At 49.0% G+C, this 26,136-nt stretch overlaps 1 protein-coding gene across 2 annotated transcripts in view; it reads left to right on the plus strand.

Annotated features, from left to right (window-relative positions):
• STX18 (syntaxin 18) overlaps positions 1–26,136 on the plus strand; it is a 117,170-nt gene that overhangs the window by 79,473 nt on the left and 11,561 nt on the right. For both annotated transcript variants that reach the window (XM_032333815.1, XM_032333816.1), the window contains exons 3-7: positions 1,175–1,290; positions 2,955–3,032; positions 3,197–3,263; positions 14,783–14,898; positions 23,268–23,356. In XM_032333815.1, the coding sequence (XP_032189706.1) occupies positions 1,175–1,290; positions 2,955–3,032; positions 3,197–3,263; positions 14,783–14,898; positions 23,268–23,356 (466 nt within the window). The remainder of the gene's footprint in view (positions 1–1,174; positions 1,291–2,954; positions 3,033–3,196; positions 3,264–14,782; positions 14,899–23,267; positions 23,357–26,136) is intronic.

The following is a 26,136-nucleotide window of genomic DNA, read 5'->3' on the forward strand; positions in this document are numbered from 1 at the left end:
TATTTCAGGGAGTGGTAAGTGCTGGAAGGAGAATGAGGCAGAGCGAGGGACAGACGGCAGTAGAGGAGTGCCCTAGACCCTGTATCACAAAGCAGGGTGGAAGGGGCCTTTGGATCTCAGTCACAGTAATGTGCTGTCTGGCACAGGCACTGAGGAATCAGCGACAGCGGTCTGTGCAGGGGGAGAGTGCAGGGCGTGGTCAGGGAAGCTGGCTGTGGTCTGAGATCCGAATGGGGTGGAAGCGTGTGGACATCTGATGGAAGAACAGCTGCTGGATGGCATTCCAGGCTGCAGCAGGCTCAGGAGTGGGTGTGGCCAATCGTGGGCAGCAGAGCAGCCGTGTGGTTGGGGTGCAGGGTAGGAGCGTGAGTATCAGGAAGTAGGTCACATGTTGAGTTGGTACTTTGTGTTTTATTCTCAGGGAGGATGAGTGACTGGCAGGGCTAGTAGATTGAAACAGAATGAGTTGAGTCTGTACGTTATCTGAGGTCCCTTTTAACTTGATATTTTGTGATTTTAAATTTCCATTACAATGTCCAGTGTGTTTAATTAGGCTCATCAGAATCACTGTTAATAACAGTGCTGCCACACCTGCCTAGCTGTCAGGAAGAGGAGCAGGCACTCTAAACCTAGTATCTTGAGCTTCACGGTGCTGCGTTCGTGTAGGTGAGCACCCTCCCTAGCTCACGTTTTCTAACTTAACATCAGGGAAATGAAATGTTTCCAAAAGCTCTTTTATTGTGGGTCATGAGGACTGCTAGTCAACGTGGAAAAAATGGCAGCCTGAATCAGCTTCCCACACATGTCTCAAGGCTCCCGATAGCAGCCCCTGTGATTCTCCCTGTGGCTCCTAGGGTGTTCTCCTGTCCTCGTGTGGCATGGGACCTTTCACTGGCGGCCCTGTGGCTCTTGGAGCTGAAGCCCACACTCCCGCTCAGGCCCATGCCGCCATGCCCAGCCCCACTGCCCACTCACGGCCTCCGTGTCCGTCACCTCCACTGTGTAGAACGCTCCCCCACCTCCTGGCTTGGCCAGTTCGTCTTCACCCAGCCTCGGCTTAATGTCATGTTGATAGGGAAGCTTTCTCTTCCCTTCACAACCCATCCAGACAACATCTGTGGTCATTTGTGGCTGCTTCAAAATTTTGTCCCCCACCCCACTTTCTTTTTATTAGCCACGTCATGTCTGAATATGGAAGGATGACAGACACAGAACGAGACCAGATAGACCAGGACGCTCAGACGTTCATGAGGACCTGCTCTGAAGCGATTCAGCAGCTGAGAACTCAAGGTGAGGTGCTCTAAGCAGCGCAGTCCGCCCGCCGGGACTTTGTGAAGCCTCAGCCAGTATTCACAGGGCGCGCCCAGCTAAGGTCTCTCCAGTGTTATTGTTCAGGTTTAGGTTTCCAAAACTTTAAAATTCCTCTTTTCTTGATCAGCCATGAAAGTAATGAAAAGGCCGTGATTCAGGTTAAACAGTGAGAGGAGGGAGGTGAGGAGGACCTCTCCACGCACAGACATCTCCTAAGGGCCAGAGTGGACAGCTTCTGCACGCCCCTGTGCTCTGTGGGGCATTTAGGGGGTCAGTGGTCAATGGCGTGTGGATAGGGACCGAAGAGGGCATTCTCAGCTCTCTACTTGGAGTAGGAAACTTCCAGAGCAGACTGTCGCGCTGAAGAGGAGGGCGCTGGAGCCGTGGGTGCTTTGGTTTGGTGCACCCCTGCCCCAGCTCCACCACCTTCTACCCACACAGCTTTGGGCAAGGCACTCTGTTGTTGTGCATCTTGGTTTGTCTGTAGTGGAGACAGTTCTAGGGTGTATCTCTTGGGGTTGTTAGGAGAATCCAGTTGAGTTCAGCACATGCTTAGCACTGTGGCTGGCTCCTGGGCTCTCAGTAGCACGTCGTCTTCACTGATGTTTCATTCTCACGGGGGCAGTGAGACAGCCTCCCTAGTCGTGTATCTTCCTTGGCCCTTCCGTGATGTGCTGAGGCAGGTTCCATTAAATAGCACAGAGCTCAAAGTGGCCAGAGGATGCTGAATTCTTGACGTCGATTTCTATTAGGAAGCTTCCATCATAGCCCTGATGGGCCACTCAGAGTCTGATGAAAGCTGTGGACGTTCTTGCCAGAGAAACACACATCCTCACAGAATTTTGTGTATAGTCGCTCATGTGAATGAATCTCAGGTTAAGCAGCCCAATAGTAAAAACATGATTCATGTCTCCTACCCTTAAGGGCCTAAACATTCATTGAAATAATCTAGAAGTACATGATTATGAATAAACCAGCAACTAAGTACCAAACCATGGGCTTCTTATTGACTCTGAACCTGGTTAGCTTCTCTGTGTGTAAAAACTTGGCCTCCAGCTTGCCTTTTGCTTTAGCAGTCAAATGTGTCATGTCCCCGCGGAGCACCTGCATGTGGGAGGCACTCAGTCTCAGGAAATGAGAGCTGTCCTACCAAAATAAATGACACAGACCTGAAGCAGACATGATAGTTCGCAGAAGCCAGGCATCCTTATAGCTAGGAGAGTCAAGGAAGGTTTCGTGGAGAAGGAAGGTTTGGAATGGGAGTAGCTGAGGGGCGAAGACAGAATGTTCTAGACTGAAAACAGCTCAGACAGGTGGGGGTAGTGTGGGGCTTGAGTGCGATTTAAACATGTTACTTGAAGGTCAGCTTGAGCATTGGATGCTGGTATTACAAATGGGGTCAGCTCTCAAGAAGTGGGGCACGTCAGGTACCATTCTTTGACTGTAGTTTTTCCAAATCTTTTATTCTTGCGAAGCCCAATAAATCTTCCTCTTCTAAAAATATAATGTCCCTTGATGCAGACTTTTCTTATCGCTGTATTTTTGCAAACACTTTCCATACAGAAACTGTTCTGAGGAAGCTGATGAATTGTTCCCTGTGTAGTCGAGTGCAGAGACCTGACTGCTGTCCTTTTCTCTTCCAGCCCACAAGGAGATACACTCCCAGCAAGTGAAGGAGCACAGGAGCGCGGTTCTGGATTTCGTTGAAGATTACTTAAAAAGTATTTCATTTTATCTTAAAGGTTGAATGTGGCATTTCACCATAGACGTGATGCAAAATTTAACTGTGCTAGCCGAAGACTGTAGTGTCTCCTTATACTTAATGACACCTTTACCTGCGAAATGGTTTTAAATGGTCTCTGTTCTGGTGTTTTCCCTACAACAGGAGTATGTAAACTTTACTCAGAACAGAGAGCCATCCGAGTTAAACGAGTGGTGGATAAGAAAAGACTGTAAGTATTGTCTCGGCTGGGGTTCCTTAATTAATAATAGTTGTGATAGCAACTCTTATGTTTGTAGAATCCTTATGCTTTGCAACATACAGTGCTTGGATATCTTCACTAAATGCTATAACTAGTGCTTACGGAGCCCTGACTGTTGTGCCAGGCAGTGTCCTAGATTCGTGATTCACTCCGCACCACCTGCCCCGTGGGGCAGGTACCATTCTTATCCTCATTTTCCAGAGGGGAAGGCTGCCACTGGCAAAGCTGGGTAACTCACCCAAGGTCCCACAGCCAGGAAGTGGCAGAACCGTCCTTTGAGCCCAGGCTGTTTGTTCATTCAGAATCCATGCTCTGGCCCATCTTGTGGTAACAGTCCTGTGTGGCTGGCACATTTTTTAGCCATCGTATGTCTTTCTCTTTGTCCCCGGTGCCTCTCCTTGGTCTCTCGAAGTCCTTTCCTGAGGCGGGAGCCCAGCAGCCAGTGCGCCCCTGTGAGGCATTCCCTAGGTCATCAGTGTGCACCTCCCTTCTAACAGAGCCACGTGCTCTTAGGAACCCCCTTTTGCAAGTGAGGAGGTTAAAGCCCCCAGGGGGTTAAATGACTTGCGCAAGGCCACAAAGCTAGGAAGCATCAGTGCTGGCCTTTAGTGTCTCCTGTGGCATGGGTCTGTTCCCCAGCCTGTCCTCCCCAAAGGGGTGCATGCCAGCTTCTAGAGCACAGGGACTCGAAGCTGCTTCCCTTGCAGCTGATCACCCAGCCTGAGCTAGGAGTCTTAAAATGAGCAGGCAGTGCTAAGTCCCAGCTTCAACTCTTGACCACTTCTAAACTGGCCTTGAACTATTTTAGGGCATTCTTGGAGAAGGTAACAGAACATACTGCGTGGGGACAAGTTTTCTTAATTCTGGTTATGCCAAGACCCTCAGTATAGTCCTGGGTTAGGGGGCGTGCTGAGGACTTGCGGAACTTGTGGCTGGGATTTGTCACAGTGAAGAGGTGCAGAGCAAATGGCAAAGGGAACAGGTGATGTGTAGAGGAAACTGGGAGTGGGCTTCCAAGAGTCCCCTTCAGTGGAGTCACACAGCATGAGACTTGTGACAACTCGTGAGAAATGCCCGCTGGGGAAGCTCACCGGAAACTCACCGGCCAGGGATCTCACTGGGGGCTGTTCACAGAGGCCCTTCCTGGTTGGCACACGCCCAAATTCCAGACTCGCAGCAGGAAGGCAGATGTTTCTGCAAACACCACACTGTCCTTACAACAGTTCAGGCACAGGGAACCCCTCAGCAGTTAGGGCTATGGGAACCCTCCCGAAGCCCCAGTTCCCAGACACCGGCCCAGGGCTGAGCCTGCACATAGGCCTTGCCCAGGAGGGCAGTCTCAGGCCTGCTGTGTTAACTCTTCTGTGCACTGGTGAGGCAGATTTGAAATTGTAATGCCAACAGACAGAAGTATCTGTGGGGATAGTGAGTAGATGATCCAAGTCATCGACCAGCAAGTAGTTACTATTCATTATAGCAAGGTGATGAGGATAGGCAGAGAGAGAAAGAGTCTCTGCCCTCTAGAAGCTTAGAGTCAGACTGGGTTGCTATGGAAACATGATAAATTAGCCCACTGAATCAGGATATGTCACAGTTTGCCCATTACCAAGTTCAGGAGGGGGAAAGGGAGCTAAGGAGTAGCATAGTGTCAGGTCTCAGAGCTCACAGTCAAGCTGGGCAGCCTGCTTCTGCCACTGAGAAGCTGTGTGACTTTGGCAAGATCACTTGACTTCTCTACACCTTAGTTTCCTTCCTTGTAAAATGGAAAAATTCAAGATCCCCACCTTACTGGGTCATGAGAACAAAACGCACTGGGATGTGCGGAGTGGTAACTAGCTTGGGCTGTTACCTACGATGGCGCATTCACCCTGTGCTTGTTAGCATGTCAGTTCCATTGGATCCTCACAACTACTCTTGCTAATAATACTGGTGTCTGGTTTTACTGAGGACGTCGAGGCCCAGAGAATGTGGGCTCCTTACTCAGCATCACACAACTGAACCATGGTTGAATGCCAGGGTAACGTGGCCGACTTCTCAAACAATGGGCTTTGTGCTGGACATGGAAAGAGGAGGGTCTGGGAAAGCGATGACAGAGGATGAAAGCAGCCCCAGCTTGGGGAGGAGAGCAAGTGGTGGGATGCACAGAGCCGTGCTGGAGGAGGAGGGTGGGCCTGGCCACCAGTGACTTACCATCCCCCCCAGGGTGGTGGTCACTCGGCCCCCCACCTACCAGTGGGAGAGGCACCCATTTCTGCTTCCTGACCCAAGCGGACCCTGACCCTTGAGACTTAGCAGGTACCCCAGGTAAAAGTGGGAAGAAGCTTTTGCTGCTGCCCCCTCACTTCCTGGTTCTCAACAGAGGTTTCGACAAATTAAGATCAGTCAGATGGGAGTTGTTCTCATTTCAACAGTCAAGTACAGGCTCGACTCCTGCTGCATAGCTGGCCTGTACCAGTTACTTTGAGCAAAAGACCTTGAGGGAAGTAGCTATGTGGCCCACACAATGTAGTCCGTCCAGCCTCCTCCCTGTTCTTTCCTCACCTCATCTCAGAAGACGACGGCCTAAAACACACATAGAGTGTTACCACTCCCTCACTTCCTGTGTCTTAGAGAAGCTCAGCTTCATAGCATGACATTCAAGGCCCACTACAGTCAGACAGCAGCCTTGGCTTCTCACTCAGTCCCTGTGGATCTCTGCTCTGACCCTACATAACTTTGTGTCCTCAGGAAGCCTTGTTCTTTGAAGCCCTCATCCTTAATCCTTGCTCATTTCTCTGCCCAGAATGCTCTTCACATATCCCTGTACTTTCTGCCCCTCTTTTCCCCATTCCTCCAGCAGTCAAACTCCTATTTATCCTTCCAGCCCCAGTTAAGATGTTGGTTGCTCTGTAAAGACTCCCTGGCCCCCGCGGGCCTTGCTGGTGGCTCCTTTCTGTGTGGGTTCCCTGCACACTGTCACGTCGGTGTAACATGTACGCTTCTGGAGAGCTGCTCAGACCCCCGAGCCCATCACGCAGCACGATGCCCATCCCAGTCTGGGGAAGCCGTTCCCTGAGGGCTGCTGGGTGAGTGAAGGACAGGTTGCCCAAAGATAAGTTCACAAGTTGGATTTGTGGGTTGTTTTTGTACTGTTCGTCTTGATTGGTGATGGGTATTGATAAAAATCATTCCCCTAAACTAGATTCGAGAAACCCGAGTGCTCCCATTTTAGGGCAGAGTTGCTATTCTCATGTTTCTTTTGTTCTTGGCAGAAGTAAAGCATATTTGGTAGAGAGGGAACTGTCAGGCTGTTTATTTGAAGTCTTTCATAGTGTAGAGTGAAAGATACTCTCTGCCGGTGTTCGTTTCATACAGTGATGATAACATGCTGGTCTCTCGTAGCAAAGGGCGCTTATCCCAAAATGGGTGAAATGTTTTGCTCATTAAGCCAGAAGTGGTCTCAGCTGATCTTTCTGCTGTTCTTTCTCTCTCTGTGTTTTCTTAGAAGGGTAGCACCATTGTCAAGTGTGACTTTTTTCTCCCATTCCCCAGCAGCTGAGCTCTCTGAGTTGGCAGTGGCACCTGCTGCTGGTTGTCTTCAGCTGGACCTGACAGCCAGTAAGAACTTTCACTGTGGTCTCGTGTCTCTTCTTTCTCCTGCGCCAAGACCTTGAGCCCTTTGAAGGCAGAGACACTGTGTCTTCCATCTCTGGCTCTCCCAGCACCTTGATCAGAGGCTGCCACAAAGTAGGTGCTCAATTAATGGTTCTTGAGTGAGGGAAGGAGTGAGGCATGGTCACTAATGCCTGGCTCCTCAGGTCTACACAGTCAGAGCCTATAAGTTGAAAAGGTTGTGGACACAACATTGGTATAAGTGACCTTGTCTTCCCAAAAAGGTTTGAAATATGCCCTTTATCATCCTAACCATCTTAAAGCACTAATAGTTTGGTTATAATTTAACTATCACATGCCTTCCCAGGAATATACTCTAAAAGCCATCTGAATTAATCAGAAACATTTCCCCTTTTCAGAAAGTAATCAGGTCCTGTATTACTGGCTTTTTCTTGGGGAAGAGGTTTAAGGTGGCTGTCTAGAAACCAGAACAAACCTCCGATGTTCATTTCTGCGAGTTCAGAGGATTGTCTCTGGAGGCACAGTAGGCTAGATAGGAGCCCTGGAACAGATTCAGACTTACACTGTTAGGCCTGTCTCTGTAAATTCTGTTTCTTTCTTACCCAGGGGTGGATTATCTGATCTTGTGTCTACCCATGACCTGGCTTTAAAGTGTGCTGGTTTAGGCCCAGATTTGAACACTTTACTTTCACTAGTACTATGATGTCCTTAGAGTGGGAACTTTTGGCTATTTTCTCCTGACTCAAGGGAGATTTGAGAAGGATCAAACCCACTGCCCGAACTTCTTACATTGGGTGATACGAAACATTACGGAGGAAGGATGAGGCACCATCTGCATTTACCCATGTAGCTCAAAGTTAATTTCCAGAATATTAGCAGATCCTACTGTTAATTCTAATGAAGGGTAATGTGAGAGTTTCCTAAGGTACCTGAGGGGATTCTGGTGACCTAAGTAAGTGTTACTCTAAAGATAGTTTCTTGGTCAAATGAGCCTGAGGAACACTGAGCGTACATTGCCGTACCTTGATTTCCTAAGCCCTGTTCACTGTGGAGTCCTTCACTCCTGAATCTCGGGCAAGCATACTTCAGGAAATACTGCCTGATCCCGTGGTTGGGTGCTTGACCTTACATTTATTATTTACTCCCTTAAGTTGGTACGAAAGATCAAGATTTCACTACATTCCTTTTTTCCTCCTCCTTTTTGAAAAAAGGCACTGGTGCTCTTGTGACTCATACTCTCCCCTGCTTACTTGATCCTTACAGAGTGTACTTGTATTATTATTTATGATTCAGTTCCTTCGTCTCAACTAGATTGGAAGCTTGGCAAGGGCAGCCTTGTGCCTTTTACTTCTTAAAATCCAGCCCCTAACCCAGGATCCTGCACATACTAAGAGCTAAGTAAATTTTATGAGGGAGGGATAAGGATGATGACAAAGATGAAGGAAAACTCTAAGTGATGCCATGTGATACGAGGTCCATAGCAGTGATTTTGTCCCTTGTAAAAATGTCAGATTTACCAAAGTGTAAGTGACGTGACCTCGTAAGATGCTGACAGTGTGCGCTTTGGTGATTAGATACACAGGCACATTGTGGAATGGCTCCTGCTTCTGTTCATCTCGTCCAGGGGCATACCTGTCATCTCACATATTTGTCTGTCTTTCTTTTTTTGGGGGGTCAGATTGTTTAAGTTCTACTCTTAGCAAGTTTCAGTTGTACAATATAGTGTTAGAACTATAGTCACCGTGTTAGACATCCTAAAATCTGACTCATCCGAGAGCTGAAAGCATGTGCCCTGTTTCTCGACCCATGACTGGGTTGCACTCACTCTCTGGAACTGGGGATCAGCACACCACTGTGTCTGGGCCAAGTCCAGCCTTTTCTTGTGATGGTACAGCCCTCGAGCTGAACATTGTTGTTCCATTTTTAAAGGTTCGTAAAACAAAAAAGGAAACCAATAATACAAGATGGAGGTCATCTATGTTCTCCAAAGCCTAAAATATGTACCATCTGGCCCTTTCCAGAAAAAGTGTGCTGACCCCTGGCTCACAACAGACCTTCGAGGTGAGGGACTGCTTTTTTGTCATGTGTTGTCTGTTGTCCATCGTACACAGATGCGCACTCCCCGGCACAGGTCAGGTTCACAGGCGATGCTGCAGCCGACCCCACCACAGGAGTCTCATCTAAACTCTGTACCCTGTTCCGTGGACATGTTTCTGATTTTGTGGCAGTGGCAAATTGCTATAAATGTTTCTTGCTCTTGGTTTTTGTGCTTGTCTCATAGCCGACCAGTAACAAACAGTTCGTCATCTGGCACAGGTCTGTGGACCACACTTTGTGCAGTTGGGGCTGGATGCCCAGTAGACACCCATGTGGGTGTGAGGACGGCTTATTTCCAGCACTGGGAGGCATTCCCTGTTCTGTGTGCGCACAGTGCCTGCACTGGGGTGGGTACCTGAGTCGGAAAGCCACTTCTGGAATGATGGTATCTAATACCCTGTACCAAAAATATCTTCTTTCTACAGAGAGCCTTAATGGGGAGCAGAAAAGAAGTGTTAGAGCCGTACTTAACTCTGGAATATTAATCACTTTTCTTTTAACTTGTGTATAAGGCAAAGAATTTCCTCCACATACCTTCTTGTTTCAAAACTGAGAAACCTGATTTCTCCCTCTTTCTCTCTTTCTACTCTTCTTAAATTTTAAATAGAATCCCAGGGTTTTCAAATAAGGGACATGGAAGCAGATGTTGGCCAGGTGGAAACCGTGTTGACTGCAGCTATGAAATGCTCAGCCTTCAGTTAGAGACAGTTTAAATAAATCATGGGGCATAAACTGATCTTTCTGATGACTTTTTAAAAATTGCTTTTTTCAAAGTACCTTCAACTAGTTAATTTGTAATTTCCCTGAGGATTGCAGTAGACATTCTGTGTATAATGAGATCTGTTTTTATCACTTAGGGGAAAAAAATGCTCTCTACTTTGTCTACTGCATTGCAGTCTTTTATTCATTTTAAATTAAAAACTGGCCCATTAGCATACTCTCGACACAAAGGATTATAGACATTACAGGAGCCCTTTATTTAAAAGTCAATTAAGCCCTTCTTCCTAAACAGTTGAGTCCTGCCCCTGTAGATTGGGGCAGAGCTGGGTGAGTGAGTGCATGGGTGAGGGTGGAGGGGCACAGTCTCCCAAGGCTGGTCACAGCCAGAGTAAGCAGAGGGACGTGCCCCTGTGGGGGTAAGAGTGGCAGTGGAGATGACAGGTTGGTTATGTAGGGGTACCTATCAAATAAGTAAATATATAAGGATGATAGAAGCCAGGTTTCACACAGTTGGGGAAGTGAAAGGGAAGAGGCCAGAATGAACCCTGCGGTGTTGGGTTGGAAGGAAAGGTACCAGGGTGTACTCCTGTGCAGTTTGCATAGGTGGAAATAGAAATAAATATTGTTGTCAATGAGTATGTATGGGTGGGTATGCAAATAGGCCTGGAAGCAGGGACACCCCAGTAGCCATAAGCCTGCTTAGCACTCAGATCTTGGCTTCTATGAAGCTGGTTCAGCTTCCAGGAACCAGGGCTCCTTGTGGAAACGGCTCAGTCTGGGGCTGGGGCAGGGAAGGTAGAACATGAACCTGGACCATTTTATTGCAGCAGACAGCAAGAAAAGGCTCAAAAGATGATGGGAACATGGAGGGAGGACCAAGCCAGTTTGAAGGGGTTTCCACTGGCCAAATTAGAGACAGTTTGAGCATCAAGTAAAAGATAGTAGCAGATGATAACCCACTGAATAAAATAGGACATCGTGAGTCCATCTACATAGGAGTACAGAAGTGAGTACTTTGAGGGTTTGAAATTGATAATTGCTTAGTATCAAAGCTCTCCCTCCCCCATAACTTCTTAACCACAAAGGGGGAAAGCGTAACCTCACAGTGCGGAAGCCTGGCAGCCACCACCTCAGTCAGGTGCTCAAAGTGAAACCATGGGCAGCCTGATGGAATGCACTGAGAAAGAACGTAACTAGAATATCACTTTTTATGCCAAAGATGCACAACTTGAATCCAGCCGTGAGGAAGATCAGACACACTCAGATTAGGGGATGTCTTACAGGATAACTGGCACATCACCATGTATCAAGGTCATGAAACTTGGGGAGAGAGAATAGGAGTGTTTAAACCAAAGGAGCCTGAAGACAAATGACAACCAGATGCCTTTGTGATTCTGAACTGGATCTTTCTGTCAGGAAGGGAATCATTGCGACTAGGCAAAATAGAATGGGGTCCAGGGAAAGGCTGGAAGTAGTGTAGTGACATGAAGATTCGTGATTCTTATGTTGTATTCTGGTTGTATCAAAGAATGCTCTTGTTTTTAGGAAATCCCTAAAATACTCGGGTTGAAAGGGACAGGTTGGCAGGTTACTCTTGGTGGTTCAGGAGAAAGGGTTCTTCAGATTATACTGAAGATCTTTCTGCATGTGATTGTTTCACAACAAAACAAAAAACCAACAAGATACCATCTCATATTTATTAGAATGGCTCAAATAAAAATGACAGATATTGGGGGACAGGTGTGCCGTAACTGGAACTCTCATCCGTGGCTTGTGAAAGTATAAAATAATTCTTTATTAAAATAGCCAATACTTCTCCAGAGTGCAGAGACCATCCTGTGACTCAGTGGCCCCATTCCTAGCTTCCCTGGGCCTACCATATCCTTTCTGCTCTGGTAAAATGTTACTTCTTTCTCAAGAGTACACCCCAAAGTTATCATAAAGCCTTCATGATGAAAACTTCTAGCAAATTTGGAGTAGAAGTTGTGCAGAGAAGGTTTATTCCATAGCATTAGGGTGTTCCAACTCTGCACCTTGTGAAGAAACTGGCTGTGGGCCAGTGTTTGGAAGATAATCTCCAAGCTCTTGGTGTATCCTGCGCGATGAGAGGGTGTATTGTTTTTGCACACCTGGAGCCTCAGACCATCACACCAGAAAGTTTATGCCAACAGTGTGATTTATGAGAGGGGCCTTGGACCAGACTATTTGCATTTGACCTCTGGAGGAACTGAAGACTGAGTAACTAAGGCTAGCTATTTGGATGCTCCCAGCTGCATGACTGACTCCCAGTGAAAAGGCCATATGCCAAGGCCCCAGGGAGCTTTCCGTGTGGACAGCACTCTGTATGTGCATTCATTCCCGTTGCTGGGAGAATTAGGTGCCGTCTGTTGTATTTCAGCGGGAGAAGACAACTGGAAGCTGCATCTAGGTTTCTCCTGGTTTTTCAGGAGTAGAACTGAGTGATTCATCACATCCGGACAGCACCCAGTGGTCACCACAAGTGCCCTCCTCAGTCCCCGTTCCCCCGGTTAGCCCATCCTCCACCCACCTCCCCTCCAACAACCCTCAGTTTGTCCTCGGTTGTTGAGAGTCTGTTTTATGGTTTACCTCTCTCTACCCCCACCATTTTCATCTGTTGTGTTTCTTAAATTCCACAAGAACTGACCTCTTTATATTTCTTTTTCCCATCTAAGAATATGTCTCTTTCCATTTGTTTTGTATCTTTCAAGAACATCTTTTAGCTTTTCACACATGGGTTCGGGCTTTTCTTGTTAAATCTATACTGTGATGTTTGTTGTCCTTGCTAGTCTTTTATCTTTTGTTTTGGCTCTTACAAATGGTGTTTTCTCTTTCCCTGAATCTTCTCCCTATCAACCTGGCACTTTTTGGTGAACAATTTAAGTCATTGTTTTGTTATCGTAAATAGTGCTGTGATCAATATCCTTATAACTGTATCTCCGTATTTGTGATACTTGGAGTAGCAGATGTATTTTCCGAAGATGGCTGCATCTAAACATATCCCATCCCACATGGTCTTATTAAAATCAGTTTTGTCGCTGCTCCACTGGGAGGGAGGTGTGAGGTCTGTGTCCCCTCCCCTTGAGCCTGAGGGGACCATTTTAACTGCCTGGGCCATGGCATTGGGCAGAAATGACAGCTGGGCAGAAATAACAGCATATGACTTCTGGGCTGTTATAAAAGGTGCCTAGGCTTCTGCCACAGTCTCAGAGACTGCTTGCTCTGGGGAGACAGTGATGCTCCCGTGGACCCCTGATAAGAGAACGAGGCTCCCCACTGTCACCTACTTGGAAGCCATGTGAAGGAGCCTTCTTGGCAGGCCCCCTGACATCAGGCTGGCATGTGGCAAGCTGGCATCGGGCTGCACCCTTAGAAAGGACCCACAGTCAGAACTGCCCGGCCAAGCCACTCCCAAATTTCTGGCCCCAGAAACACTGATGGAGAGTAAATGATTATTGCTTTTTTGAGGCACTAAGCTTTAGACTGACGTTTCCCAGCCACCATCGCTGGATGCTTAGGGAGGTTGATGTTAGTTGCTTTTGGAAAATTTTTTTAGGAATGTTGTAGGAGAGCATTTCCTAAACAGCCTTTCTTATTAGCACACTAGTCTTCTTCCAAAAGCCCCATGAGAGTGGTCTCTGCAGTCAGGTTATTTGGGAAAGATCCTTTTTGGAAATTCAAAATACAGTTTAGCATTATTAAGGGCTCTAAAATTTTGTAAAGTCCCTATCTGGCTTTGACTCGGTTTTCTGATTCGTTCTACCAGAAGTCCCTATTCATGGAACATGGTGGGTAGACTCTGCTGTCCACAGAGCAGCTGTTACGAGCAGCCTCTGACACAGGTTCCTTAAGTCACATCCCAGCCCAGCCATTTATGAAATGGTTGACCTGGGCGAGTTTCCTTGCTTCCATATACCTCGGTTCCTCCTCTGGAAGAAGGTCAGATCATTGCCTACCCTATAGGGATGTATGGCATTAAAAAACTGTATCCATATAGTGTGCTTAGAAAAATGCCCAATACATAATAAGTCCTCCATGAATGTTAGCTGGCATTAACAAGATCATCCTTACGTATATTTACATTGTTCCTTTTATGTGTAGTCTTCTTGGCTAGTAATATGGAATTCACCATAGATCTTTTTAGCAATCTACCCATAATTTTTATAGTGCTGTGTGGGTCCCAGGAAATCTGTTACAAGGCTTATTGTTCATAATCAACAGGTTTTTTTCTCTTGCTAGCTAATTACTGACTGTCAGAAGATATCCATTCATTCAACCTGTATTTATTAAACACTGAATGCCAGGCACCCATCTGGGACCTGGGGCTGCATGGTGACAATGGCCGACAGCCCAGGACCCTGCTCTGATAGCGTGCCCTCTTGTAGAGCTAGGCGGGCCATAAACAAGGGAACTAGCAAGGTCATCCCAGATGCTGCCTGCCAATGAAGAAGACAAGGGCTATGGCACAGTGGGACATGGGGGAGCCTGCTTGAGATGGGACAGTCAGGGTAGGCCTCTCTGAGTGAGGTGAGATCGAGGCTCACCCTGAAGGTGGAAAATACAACAGGCATAGAAGGAATGCAGAGGCCTTGGTTCCTGAGAAAAGTCGCTTGAGTTTTTGTAGTGAATTTATTTAAGATACTACTTACATATACTACATGATGTGTGGGTGTGTGTGTATTTAGCAACACTTTTGCACTGGTGTGAAACAATCGCGTCCTGGATTTGTTGAGCAGTCAGGCTTCACCGCGCACGTGTTGAGTGTGGTGTCGGTATGTGGGGTGGGTTCGTGCCTTCTTGCCTTCAGCACCTACTGACTGCATTCTTTCCCCTGCAAGCTTCGGTTAGGGTGCCCAGCCTTCCCTGCAGGCGGTGGCCCCGGTCCCTTGTAGTAAGTGCCCCACGGGAGGTGTGTTGGGATAGCTGCTGCTTAGCAACCCTGCTCTCCTACAGAGGGCACAGGACACGTGTGCAGAGGTCACACGTGATTCCCTCTGTTGTCTTGTGTCAGCAAATTATATGATTGCCGTTTATCTGTTTAGATCTAAGCTGGAACCAGAGCCAAATACAAAGACAAGAGAATCCACGTCTTCTGAGAAAGGTTCACAGCATCCTTCACAAGAGTCTGAAGAAAAACCTGCTACCGAAGAATACCCAGGTATGAACTGAAACCCAAGTCTTGCCTCGTATCTCTTCTTTACGACGTGTTGGCAAAAATACAAAGCAAAGAAAGGAACACTGTCCCAGACATCTTGTGGTGTTTGTACTTGCATAAAGCAAAGGAAACACAGAAGGACAGCGTTTTTTTCTGTCCCACTAGGAGCTCATACCTATTGGGGCTGGGCAGGATGGTTCCTCCAGTCACCCCAGAACCAGCAGAGTCCAGGGACAGGGCCTGACTTGCGGTGCATCACCATGGTGGGGGCTGGGGACTCTGAACCAGGAGGAATGTAAGAGCACTCTGCTCAAGGAATCTTGCCCACCAGCCCCAGGAAAGGTGGGACACTGCCTCCCCTGCCCCATGTGGTGCCCTGTCTTGCGATCTCAGCATCCTCTTAGCACTGACCCCGCGTGGCCACCCTGTGTAGGCAGCATGTGCCTAGTTTGCTGTATCTGAAGCATAGCAGGGGTGGGGTTTTGCTTTGCATGAATCTCAGGATGATGGCGTGCTGAGGCCCCAGGGCCCAGCCATCTTCCTCAGTCCCCTCGTCCGTGTTAATCACAGTGGCTATCATTTCTGGCGCATCTCCCGGACGCCAGACACTGCCCTGAATCCTTCCAGTCCCCACCACCATCCTTAGAGCAGCCCTCGGGGATGGGTTTTGTGGACCGGTTTTTGAGGTGAGCCTTCTGAGAGGCTGGGAGAGGCTGGCAAACTTAAAAGCTCATAAATGGTAGACTCAGGATTGGTACATAGATCTGCACCGCCTCTCCATCTGATTTTCTCCCTGTGTTGTACAAGAGAGGGAATTTAGAATGCAGTGTGGGAATGATTACCTGAAAGATGCCAGCGGTGCTTTCTGTAGTTGGAAACTGTCCGTGGGGAGCGGTGGGGAGACCAGCATCCAGTGAGCCCTCCACTGTGCTGGGCTCATGCTGGGCCATCAACAGATTGAGTCTCATTGGGTCTTGTGAGGTAGTGCTGTCGTCATTTTATGTGTGAGGAAATCGAGCTTTGAAGAGATTATATAACCTGTCCAAAGTCAAAACCAAGAAAGGGGCAGCACCTGGGTTACACTATATAGACCCCAAGCCTGTCCTCTCTAGGGGCTGTTTTGCTCCCATAGGCCAGAGGCCTTGCACATGTCCTATCTCCACTGTTCCCTATAAAAGAAAAACCCCAGCATCACTCATGAACTAATGGGGCCCAGCTTTTCACGAGACAGCATATGGTGATAGCATGTCTAAATTTACTCATGCCACACACAGCACACTCATTCCATCATTCATTCGAGAAATGGTGTTAGGGCTGATGAGAGTGGGGAGAAGCCCATACAGATCCTTGGGACCTAGCTGAGGCCAGCTGTCTGCCCTTGCTGAGCCCAGAGCCCACACGAGTGCTGCTGTGCCGGCCACTGTGCTGGGTGCTGGGGATAGTCTTGAGTAGAATACAAGGCCCCTGTGCTTACAGTCCAGCAGGAAACAAGTTAATGGCATAATCACACCAGTGTAGTGTACCGTCATTGTACGTGCTGTGCGATAGAGGGTCCCGGTCATAGGAGAGATTAGGCCCATCTGAGAGGTCGGAGAGCTTGAGAGTTCAGTAGAGACCCAGGGGCAGCGAGGAGTGAGGCCTGTGTCTCTCTGAGCAAGAGTGTCACAGGCTGGAGAAAGCACATCAGAGGCCCCGACAAGAGGGCACGCCTGGCAGGGTGGATGAGCAGCCTGGAGGCTGGAGAGCGAGGCAGAGGGACAGCAAGCAAGGACAGGCCAGGACACCAGCTGCTTGAGGACTACAGCTTTTACTCTGAAGGAGGTGGGAAGCCATGGGGAGGCCAGCACTGTCATAGCCAGTGGGTTAGAATGGGGCCCCATAGGTGGCTCTGTTGAAGAAGGGAAATAGGGACAGTGAAGAGGCTGCTGAAGTCCCCCAGAGACAAGCACGACACACATGGTAGCAGGGGAGCAGGGGAAAGTGCTGGAATTCTGGATACTTCTTGAAGTAGAGCCACAGCATTCGCTTCTGTCTATGGGACAGGCAAGGAGGAGGGGCCAAGGAAGGTTATGGTGGTTTGGACAAGGATGAAGCTTGCTGGCCTTCACTGCGATGCAGGAGATCGGTTTGATCTGGAACTCAGGGTCAGGCATGTTAATTTTGAGATGCCTGGCAGAGGTATTGAGTAGGGAGTTCGGAGTTGAGTAGGGAGTCTGGAGGTCAGGGGGCAGGTCCGTAGGCAGCATCGATCCCCTGTGACAGGCTAGGATCCCCCCGGAATGAGGGTGAGTAAAGGGCACATGAAGGTCTGAGGCCTCCCAGCACTTCCCACCTTCCCTGCTTTATCCTTCTCCCTGGCCTGTGCCGCCGTCCTGTTTGTTTTACTCATTTATGTTCTTTATGATCTGTCTCTCCTGCTAAAATGTAGGTTCTACGAGGACAGGAAAGTTCTGTGTTTTTTCACTGCTCTAACCCTGGCACCCACAACAGTGCCTGACACAGGAGGCGCTTAATAAATCTTTGAAACAATCCATCACTGAAAACCACGAGAGGCAGCAGGAAGGTGGTTGGGAGTGCCGATTGCTTTTAGTTACTGTGGAAGTGTTTCCTCATGTAGAAGGAACCTCATGCCTCTGGGCAATACGAAATACCCCGTCAGGTTGAAAGAACCCTCTTCCTCACAGTTTATATTCTCATCTTAAAGTCAGTACTTGTTGTTTTATAATCATGAGGTTCTCTCCTGACGCAACCAGCACTCCAGATACTAAGGGTGCGCTCTCCAATTTAGCTCAGGAGCCCCGCATAGGAGACAGGATGGTATGAAGAGTGTCTCTTCTGAGGCTGTCATGGTCCCAGCTCTAACACCTCCTGGCACTTCTGAGCACCAGTTCCCCATTTTTAAAATGAGGGTGATGATACCGACTTTTTAGGGGCCTGGGGATGGTAGGAAGTTGTCACTGGTGTTGCCTTTGCTTACTGCTCTCCTTGCATCTTGAGACACTCCCCGCCACCCCCACAATCTCTTGGTCCTGGGATGTCTCTGAGATGCCCTGTGGCCAGTCCTCTCCTGCCTTTTCCCCTGCACCCTGGCACCTGCCTGCTTCTGCTGGCTCAGCCTCACTGTCCCCGCAACTGCACAGACCACCTTTTCTTTCAGGTCATTCAGTGATGCTTGTTATGTAGTCCCCTTTCCCTTAGGTACATGGCATCCCCAGGCCTAGTAAAATCTGAATATTAAAAATGTACACAATTTCCTGTCTGTACAGATTCTTGCATATATAACAGATTTTTAAATAGTTCATGTTGTTGGTTTTTTTCCCAAAAGAAAGCTATTACCATTGTGTATCCCACATTCATCTGTTTCCTGTTTGTGGGTCTGTAAGGGAAGAGCAGAAACAGGGCTGCAGCAGGGGGTCACGGAAGCGACTTTGGGGTCAGACTGACCTGGTTTCACAGCCTGGCCTCTGTCCTGAGCTGTGACCCTGGACGTGTTATGTAAACCCTCAGCCTAAGCTTTCTTGTGGTACCATGTGGCCGTGGTTTGTTGTGAGTATCACGTGGGCTCGCGTATGAAGGGCCTGGCAGTGTCTGGCCTGTGCAGTCGGTGTTCCACAAATCACCTGTCTTAGGTTGGTTTGTAGAGCTGGTTTGTAGAGCTGTAGAACTTAAAAAGCAACTATTCCCTTAGAGCACCAAAAAGAGTAAAGTACTTGGGGAATAAGTTCAACCAAAGTATAAAAATTATATTTTGAGGGGCACCTGGGTGGCTCAGTGGGTTAAGCCTCTGCCTTCGGCTCAGGTCATGATCCCAGGGTCCTGGGATCGAGCCCCACATCGGGCTCTCTGCCCTGCAGGGAGCCTGCTTCCTCCTCTCTCTCTGCCTGCCTCTCTGCCTACTTGTGATCTCTGTCAGATAAATAAAGAAAAAAAAATCTTTAAAAAAAAAAATTATATTTTGAAAATTACAAAATACTGTTGAAAGAAATTAAAGATGACCCAAATAAATGGAAAAGCATCCCAAGTATGTTAATGAGAAGAATTTTTGTTATTTAAACGGCAGTATACCCCACACTGATAGACCCATAGAAATGAAGTGAGCAAATGCGGTTGGAAAAATGACGCCCGTAGACTTGCTTGATTCAGGGTTACCACAGACCTTCACTTTGACAAAACACGGTGTCTGTGATGTGCAAGAAAGTGAAGCATGATGCAACAGGGGATGTGGCGAAGGTAAAATTTCTCCAGGCAAAAGATCCAGCCAGTGAAGAGGTGTCAGGGGAAATGAGCTTGGCACATGGAAACATGCGTGCACAGTCTGCAGGCAGAGGCCCTAATGCAGACAGCACAGGGACAGACAGGACGGAGTCTGAGGCCTGAGCCTGCAGGCCGTGCGGGCTGTGGTCAAGGTTTACCTTTGATTCTGTGTGTGGCCAGAAGCCCATGGAGGCTTTCAGGCTGAGAGGGGCAGATCAGACTGTAGTCCAAGCCTCTCCGACTGCTGCGTGGGATGGAGCCGTGTGAGGAAGAAATGGCAGCAGGGGGCTCGTCCGGATCTGTTGCTGTCTGGGTGCCAGGTGACAGTGTCACATGTGAGGCAGCAGTGGTGATGGAGGTGGTGGTCGAGAGAATCGCTCCCAACTCCAGCCATACTTTGGATCTGCAGATGAGTGAGTAGGTGAGATGGGAGATGGGAGAGGCAGAGGGACGGAGCACCAGGGCCTGGGGCTCGAGCAGCCCGATGGACGGCCGGGAGGAGGGCAGGAGGAAGCAGAGTCTGGCAGCAGGGCTGGGAGGAGCAGGCGGGGCAGCACCAGAATTCTTGTCTGCGCGTGCTAGGCCTGGAACATCTGATGGATTTTCAGGTGGAAACAGCCTAGAGCTCAGGGGAGGCCTCAGGGCTGGAGACCCTTGGGTGTCATGGGGCTGGGCCATGCAGAGCCCCAGGCCTGTGTGTGCTCACCCGGGAATTTGTGAGGGAGGGGAGAAGCCTACAGCCACCTCTGAGCTGCTGCCCTGTTGTCTGGGGGCCTTTGACATTTCGTCCATCCTGACCTTGATGCTGGCGGGTCAGTCTCGTGCCCCCAGCCCTAGCTGCTCCCCCTGCGGGCTTATGCATCTGCCCATTGACCTTGTGCTAAGCGTGCCTACAATTTGCAGAAGGACTTATATCTGGGCTATGTGGAATCCTTCAGCCTAGCTGTTCTATTTTTCATTCCTCTTTTGAAACATGAGCTATAACTTTGACAAAAAATACTTCAGGAGAGGACTAGGTGGTATAGTTTTGGGCAGAGCTTGCCACACTCCTGTTTTTTTTTTAAAAAAGCCACTAGTTTGGGGCACCCGGGTGGCCCAGTGGGTTAAGCCTCTGCCTTCAGCTCAGGTCATGATCTCAGAGTTCTGGGATCTCTGCTCAGCTCTCTGCTCAGCAGGGAGCCCGCTTCCCCCTCTCTCTATGCCTGCCTCTCTGCCTACTTGTGATCTCTGTCAAATAAATAAATCAAATCTTTAAAAAGATTTGCCTTCGGCTCAGGTCATGGTCTTAGGGTCCTGGGATCGAGCCCCGCATTGGGCTCTCTGCTCAGCAGGGAACCTGCTTCCTCCTCTCTCTCTGCCTGCCGCTCTGCCTGCCTGTTCTCTCTCGCTGTGTCAAATAAATAAATAAAAAATATTAAAAAAAAAAAAAAAAGCCGCTGGCTTGGTTACTTTTCATGCAATCCCTGGTATCAAGCAGCTCTGTGGTCATGCAGCCCTTCTGTCCTCATCAGATGTTAGGCCGCCTTCTTCCATATTCTTACTATGCCAGCATGAGGTCTGCATGGCCCTGTTTTTTGTTTTATTAAGATTTTATTTATTTCAGAACAATCGACCTGGAAATAGGGGAGGAGCAGAGGGAAAGAAAATCTGAAGCAGACGCCCCACTGAGAGCAGAGCCCAATAGGGACTTGATCTTGTGACCCTGAAATCATGATAAGCTGAAATCAAGAGTCAGATGCTCAACCGACTGAGCTGCTCAAGCACCACCTTCTTGTTCCCGTCTACAGTTTGTTTCCTTACACTGGTTTCCCCTAGCGTTAAGATGGGTCTGGTTGTTGTGAATACTTCCTACACTTCTCCAGTGAGCCATGGTTCCTGCCCTCAGGGAGCTCACAATTGATGGGAAGGACAAGATTCCAGCCCCCGAGAACGTGAGCAATGCCTTAAGAGAAGCCACTGGTGGGAAGAACAGAGATCCCCCAGAGGGGCTTCAGGAGGAAATGCCCTAAGAATTGAGTCTGGACCTAAAATGGAAATGATTCTAGACAGAGGGAACAGTGTGTGTAAATACGCAGAGGCCAGAAAGCATGGAGTGGAATGTGATGTTGGCAGTACGGTGCATGGAAAGGGCAGGAGTGTGGGGCCTCCAGCGGTCAAGGCAGGTGGGGCCTGGCCAGGCAGAGGGCCTGCACATGGAGCCTGGTGCTGGGCCAAGGGAGGGCTGTATAGAGGGTGGCGGGAAGAGTGCCGTGCTCCCCACTGATTGTTGCCGTGGCAGGCCGGGGTGGCTCCCAACCACTCCAAGGTCAGCAGCCTGCAGTCTGCACACATCCTCCTACCAGACTCTGCGTTCCAGCTCAGAATCCATTTATCCTTGGAGCTGATGTGAATAATGTTCCTGTGTTTCTAATTTTGGTGTTCTTACCCTTGACATCAGAGTAAAAGCTTGACGTGGATACCATAATGAGGTCATATAGGAAACAGAGGGCTCTAGAGGTGGAGGTGGGGGGAGTTCGAAGTGCGAAGTTTGCTGCCTGAAGATTCCGCTCAGAAACACAGCCCCCTAGTTCCTACAGGTGCCTTCAGTCTCTCTTTTCTATATCAGTTATATGTTTATTATATTTGCATGTATATTTATTATATGTGAGTTAGATAGAAATATGTCTTTTATAAATACAGGTCTAGCAAAACCACCGTTTATTCTAAACTTAAGCCATGTTCTAGATGACATGGAGGTTTTTTGTGATAATGTTTCTGGAGTGATACCTTGTATACGGGGTTGGCCTAAACTGCTTTCTCTGAATCGGTGCTGTCATATGTTCTGTTCCCTTATCAGTCTCAAAACAGAATCTCTGGACTGGTGCCCATCTCATGGGGCTGAGCTCAGCTCTGGGAAATTTCCTGAGGTTGAGGAAGAAAAGAAAAAGAAGCGGTACCTGGCAGCCCCCAACAAGCATAGAGGCAGCATTGAGACACCAGATGCAACATCAGCCTTTAGAAAGAGAGACCCTGTTACAGAGTCTACCAGGGGCAGATCCCTTCCGTCCACTCCCCTGTTCCCTCCGCAGCCCCCTTCAAGCCGGGCAGGCCTCTCTAGCGTGGTCCTGGGTGGTACAGCCCTTCCTAGGAGTCTGAGCAGTTGGTTCACTTCAGAATGCTTCCATCCCCCGTTTGTGTGATTGTGGTCAAAAAGTTCTCTGGAACGTTCCTACACCTCCAGTTAGCAGTTGGTGCTCAATGTCTATCCTGGAGTACACCAGAGAGGCTCAAGGATGGACGGGCACACGGTGCCATTACTGCAGCGGGAAATCCAGGTAACCGAGGTTCCTCTGCAGCGGTGCAGCTCTGCAAGGAGCATCGTGTCCTTACAGCAGACTGCTGCATGGCACTTTGAAAGAGAGAACCAGATCTAGGTGACTGAGGTAGGATAGTCTCCTGAGATACGGGGAAGTCAGAAACAGCAACACTGTTTCAGAACAGTATGCTAGACAGGAAGCACCCCCCCACACACAAAACCCCATGTTATTTCCAGACTGAAGTGTGGGGGAAGCAGGGGCTTGCATCCCCGTGTGTATGTGAACACGCCAGGTCCAGTCTGTGAGGCCGCCTCAGAGTGCTGACACTGGTTACTTCTGGGAGAGGAATAGGGTTAGGGAGCGGTGTGTCATTTCCTCGATCTTCATGAATGAGAAAACCTGTATATTTGGCAGGATCTAGAAAGCAAAGGCAGCGTGTGAGTGTGTATTTGTGTTTTGAGGTAAAAATACACTTGAAGACTGGTTCTGGAGACTGTCCCTTTGGTTTGCAACCTCGCTGAGTTCACCGTGCTGACACTGTGTGAGGTGCCTACTCCACCCACGCACGTGCACACACGCACGTGCACACACACATCGAAGCGTGGTAGGGGAACCGTGGTGTGGTGCCTCAGTAACCGGATGTGGAACAAGCTATAGGATCCTTTTCCATCCCATGTTCACAATGTGCCTGCATCCCAAGCCCTCCTCTTCTAAAATGAATTATTTTGCCTTCGGCTTTCCTCCTCCTCCTCCTTCCTCTTCCCCTGCTCTTCCTCCTCCTCTTCCTCCTCCACCTCCTCATTCCTCTTCTTCTTTTAACAGAAAAGGTTCCAGCCGAATCACAACCTGAACTGGGCACCTGGGGAGAGGGCAAAGGTGACGATGAATTATCCCCAGAAGAAATACAAATGGTAAGGTTTTTCTGCCCAGTCAGGTGTTGCTAACTGGTGTTAGTTAGGAGGTCATCCTGAATTCCCTTGCTTTGACTGTTGTATCAGGTTTTCAAAGTTATAAATAAATATTTTAGATACAACTTTTCCACCTGATTCTTAATACGCTTTTCATAAGTTTTAAATTTGCAGTAGCATAATTAAAGAAGAAATTGCCTTGGAATAATTTTACTAATAATAGACTTATTTTCAGCTGCAGTAAAAGAGTTCTCCAGACTAAATGGGTCTTTTATAATTACTGCTGGGGTGCTTTTTAATTGTTTGCATTGCCGGTGTTGTGCTAATGTGGAGAAAGCAGAAGTGATGACTGATAAATGAAGAGCAACACTGGAACCGCTGAGGTCTAGTTGCCAGTTGTAGGCTGTCCTCTCTGGGTGAGTTTCAAAAGGAAACTGATAGGTCTGGCACAGGCCCCTGCCAGCTCGTTTACAACAGTGTCTGTGTACACTTCGTGCAGACGTTGGCATGACAAAGCTGAATGGGTCCATCTTCCTGGGGCAAGGAGCAGTGTTCCCTAGAGTGGCCCTGGCGTGATACTGTCCTCCACCTGCGGAGCAGGGAACCCACCTCCCACAGGCAAACTTTGAGTGACTCTATCTGACAAATGAGAACAGCTTAACTTGTGCAGCAGTTGAGGGGGGACGGAACTTCACTGGTATCATCATCTCTGTGACCCGGTCACTAGTCACGCTCAGGTGGGGGCACAGCAGCGTCTCCTGTTCACTTGGGCAAAAAGCAGTAGTGTCTGGCCCAAGGTCCTGGTAATAAGTGGAAGAGCTTACTAACCCTCCATCCCCAGATTTCTAATCTTTCTCCTTTTCCAGAAGAGAGAGGGAGTAGAGCTCTGAGGCAAAGCTGTGTCAAGTAAGAGAGGGATCCGGTCTCGTCCCAGCCTTGAGCCTCGTGGACTGAGGCATCTGTGTTGCCAGGCTCCTTCTCCTCACTGTTGTCTTCATAGCTTGCAGGTCTCAACTCTTAGATCCTCAGAGAGGCCCTCCCAACCACCCAACCTGCAGTGGCCCCCAGCCCCTCTGTCCCTGTACCCCATTTTATTCCCTCATCCCTCCACTAGAATACAAGGGCCTCGAGAGCAGGAGCTTATCTGCTTTCGTGGCCATGTTCCTAGAGCCTAGAACAGTGTTCTAATGATGAGTGCTTTTGATGAGTAGGATCATCAGTATGCATTACTAGAACATTCTAACTCTAAGTTAATACTGCTATTATGTGTACTTATGAATGCCCCCTCTATGCCGAGCCTTCTACGTATGTTCTCTTGTGTGGCAAGCTGACATGGGCAGCCTGGCAGAGGAGTCGTCCTCCACTGAGTCAGGCTCCACTGAGCAGTGGTGCACACACGGGTCTGCAGCCTGGGCCCCGTGAGGGTGGCCTGGTGCACGGGTCCACTCCCTAGGATCGCAGCTGCCGGGGAAGAGCACTGGCTCAGAATCTTCTTGCACTCCAGACTTGCTGTTTCTTCTCCAAGGCTGAATAAAGGACTGACCCACGGTGGGGCTGATGACTGAGCGAGCTGCCTGGGAGGGTTGTGTGTCATGGTGCCAGGCATGCAGCAAGTGCTCATGAGTTCCCCCACCTTTCCCTGGCAGCCAGCTGTCTGCTGCTCAGGGTAGAAGAGACTGGCCTGTGCGCAGGCTTTCAGGTCACTGATGCACATGTGCAGAGAGCACTGAGTGAGGGTGATGCACATGGCAGCTGGAGCTCAGTGGAGTTTCATACGTATTTTTTTTTTTAAGATTTTATTTATTTATTTGACAGACAAAGATCACAAGCAAGCAGAGAGGCAGACAGGGGTGGGGGGGCGGGGAGCAGGCCCCCCGTGGAGCACAGAGCCTGATGTGGGGCTTGATCCCAGAACCCTGGGATCATGATACGGCCGAAGGTAGAGGCTTTAACCCACTGAGTCACCCAGACGCCCCGATTCATATGTATTTTATACACAATCTGGTTTCACAAACATTTACCACCCCTCTCTCCCAGACAACTGGTTCCTCTTTAAAATTGTCAGCTTAGAAGCATAGAACTGATCCCAGTGATAGTACTACTGGCTATGACTTTCCTAGGACTTGCTTTGGGGTGTTCCCTCGGAGCCTATGGTATTTGCTTTGGAATACCAAGCAGAGCTATCTTTGTTCTTTACAGGCAAAAGTGATTCTGAGTTAAGGGACTAAGTCAACAACTTCAAGTGGCTTTGCCAAGCCCCTGCCTTCCTCTAGATTCTCCGGTGTTCCAGAGTGCACCCTCTGAGTAGGTGCTCCCGTGGTCCCCAGGCCCTGCAGATGTGGCAGCCGGAAGCCTTGAGTATGGAGGGTGGCTGGGGAGGGACTGTGGTGTGGATTCTAGTTAGTCAGGAGGCAACGAGAGGTACGTCCGGGCACAGCTGTGGAGGCAGGAATGAGAAAGGTGCTGGGGGACTGGACTGGACTGGGAGGAGGAGCCTGGAGCTCTCCGACTTGGAGAAACGATGCTGGCAGTCAGAAGGGAGAGCAGGCTGGGCAGGGCAGGGGATGCCAAATTCCATTTTAGACACCCTCTGGGACATCCGTGGGAAATGTCTGGTGGGCAGTAGGAGTCAAGGCTCAGGCTAGAGATGTGAATGCGGGAGATATCCTACTGCTGATGTTTGAAGCAGTGCGTCCCGGGGAGAAGGAGCAAGGCAAAGGGCAGTGCCTTGGGGACCCTCCACAGGGAGGGAGGCTGAGGTGGAGAAGCCAGCCCGTGCAAGT

Source organism: Mustela erminea, chromosome 2 (genome assembly GCF_009829155.1).
Source record: "Mustela erminea isolate mMusErm1 chromosome 2, mMusErm1.Pri, whole genome shotgun sequence".
Taxonomy (NCBI): domain Eukaryota; kingdom Metazoa; phylum Chordata; class Mammalia; order Carnivora; family Mustelidae; genus Mustela; species Mustela erminea.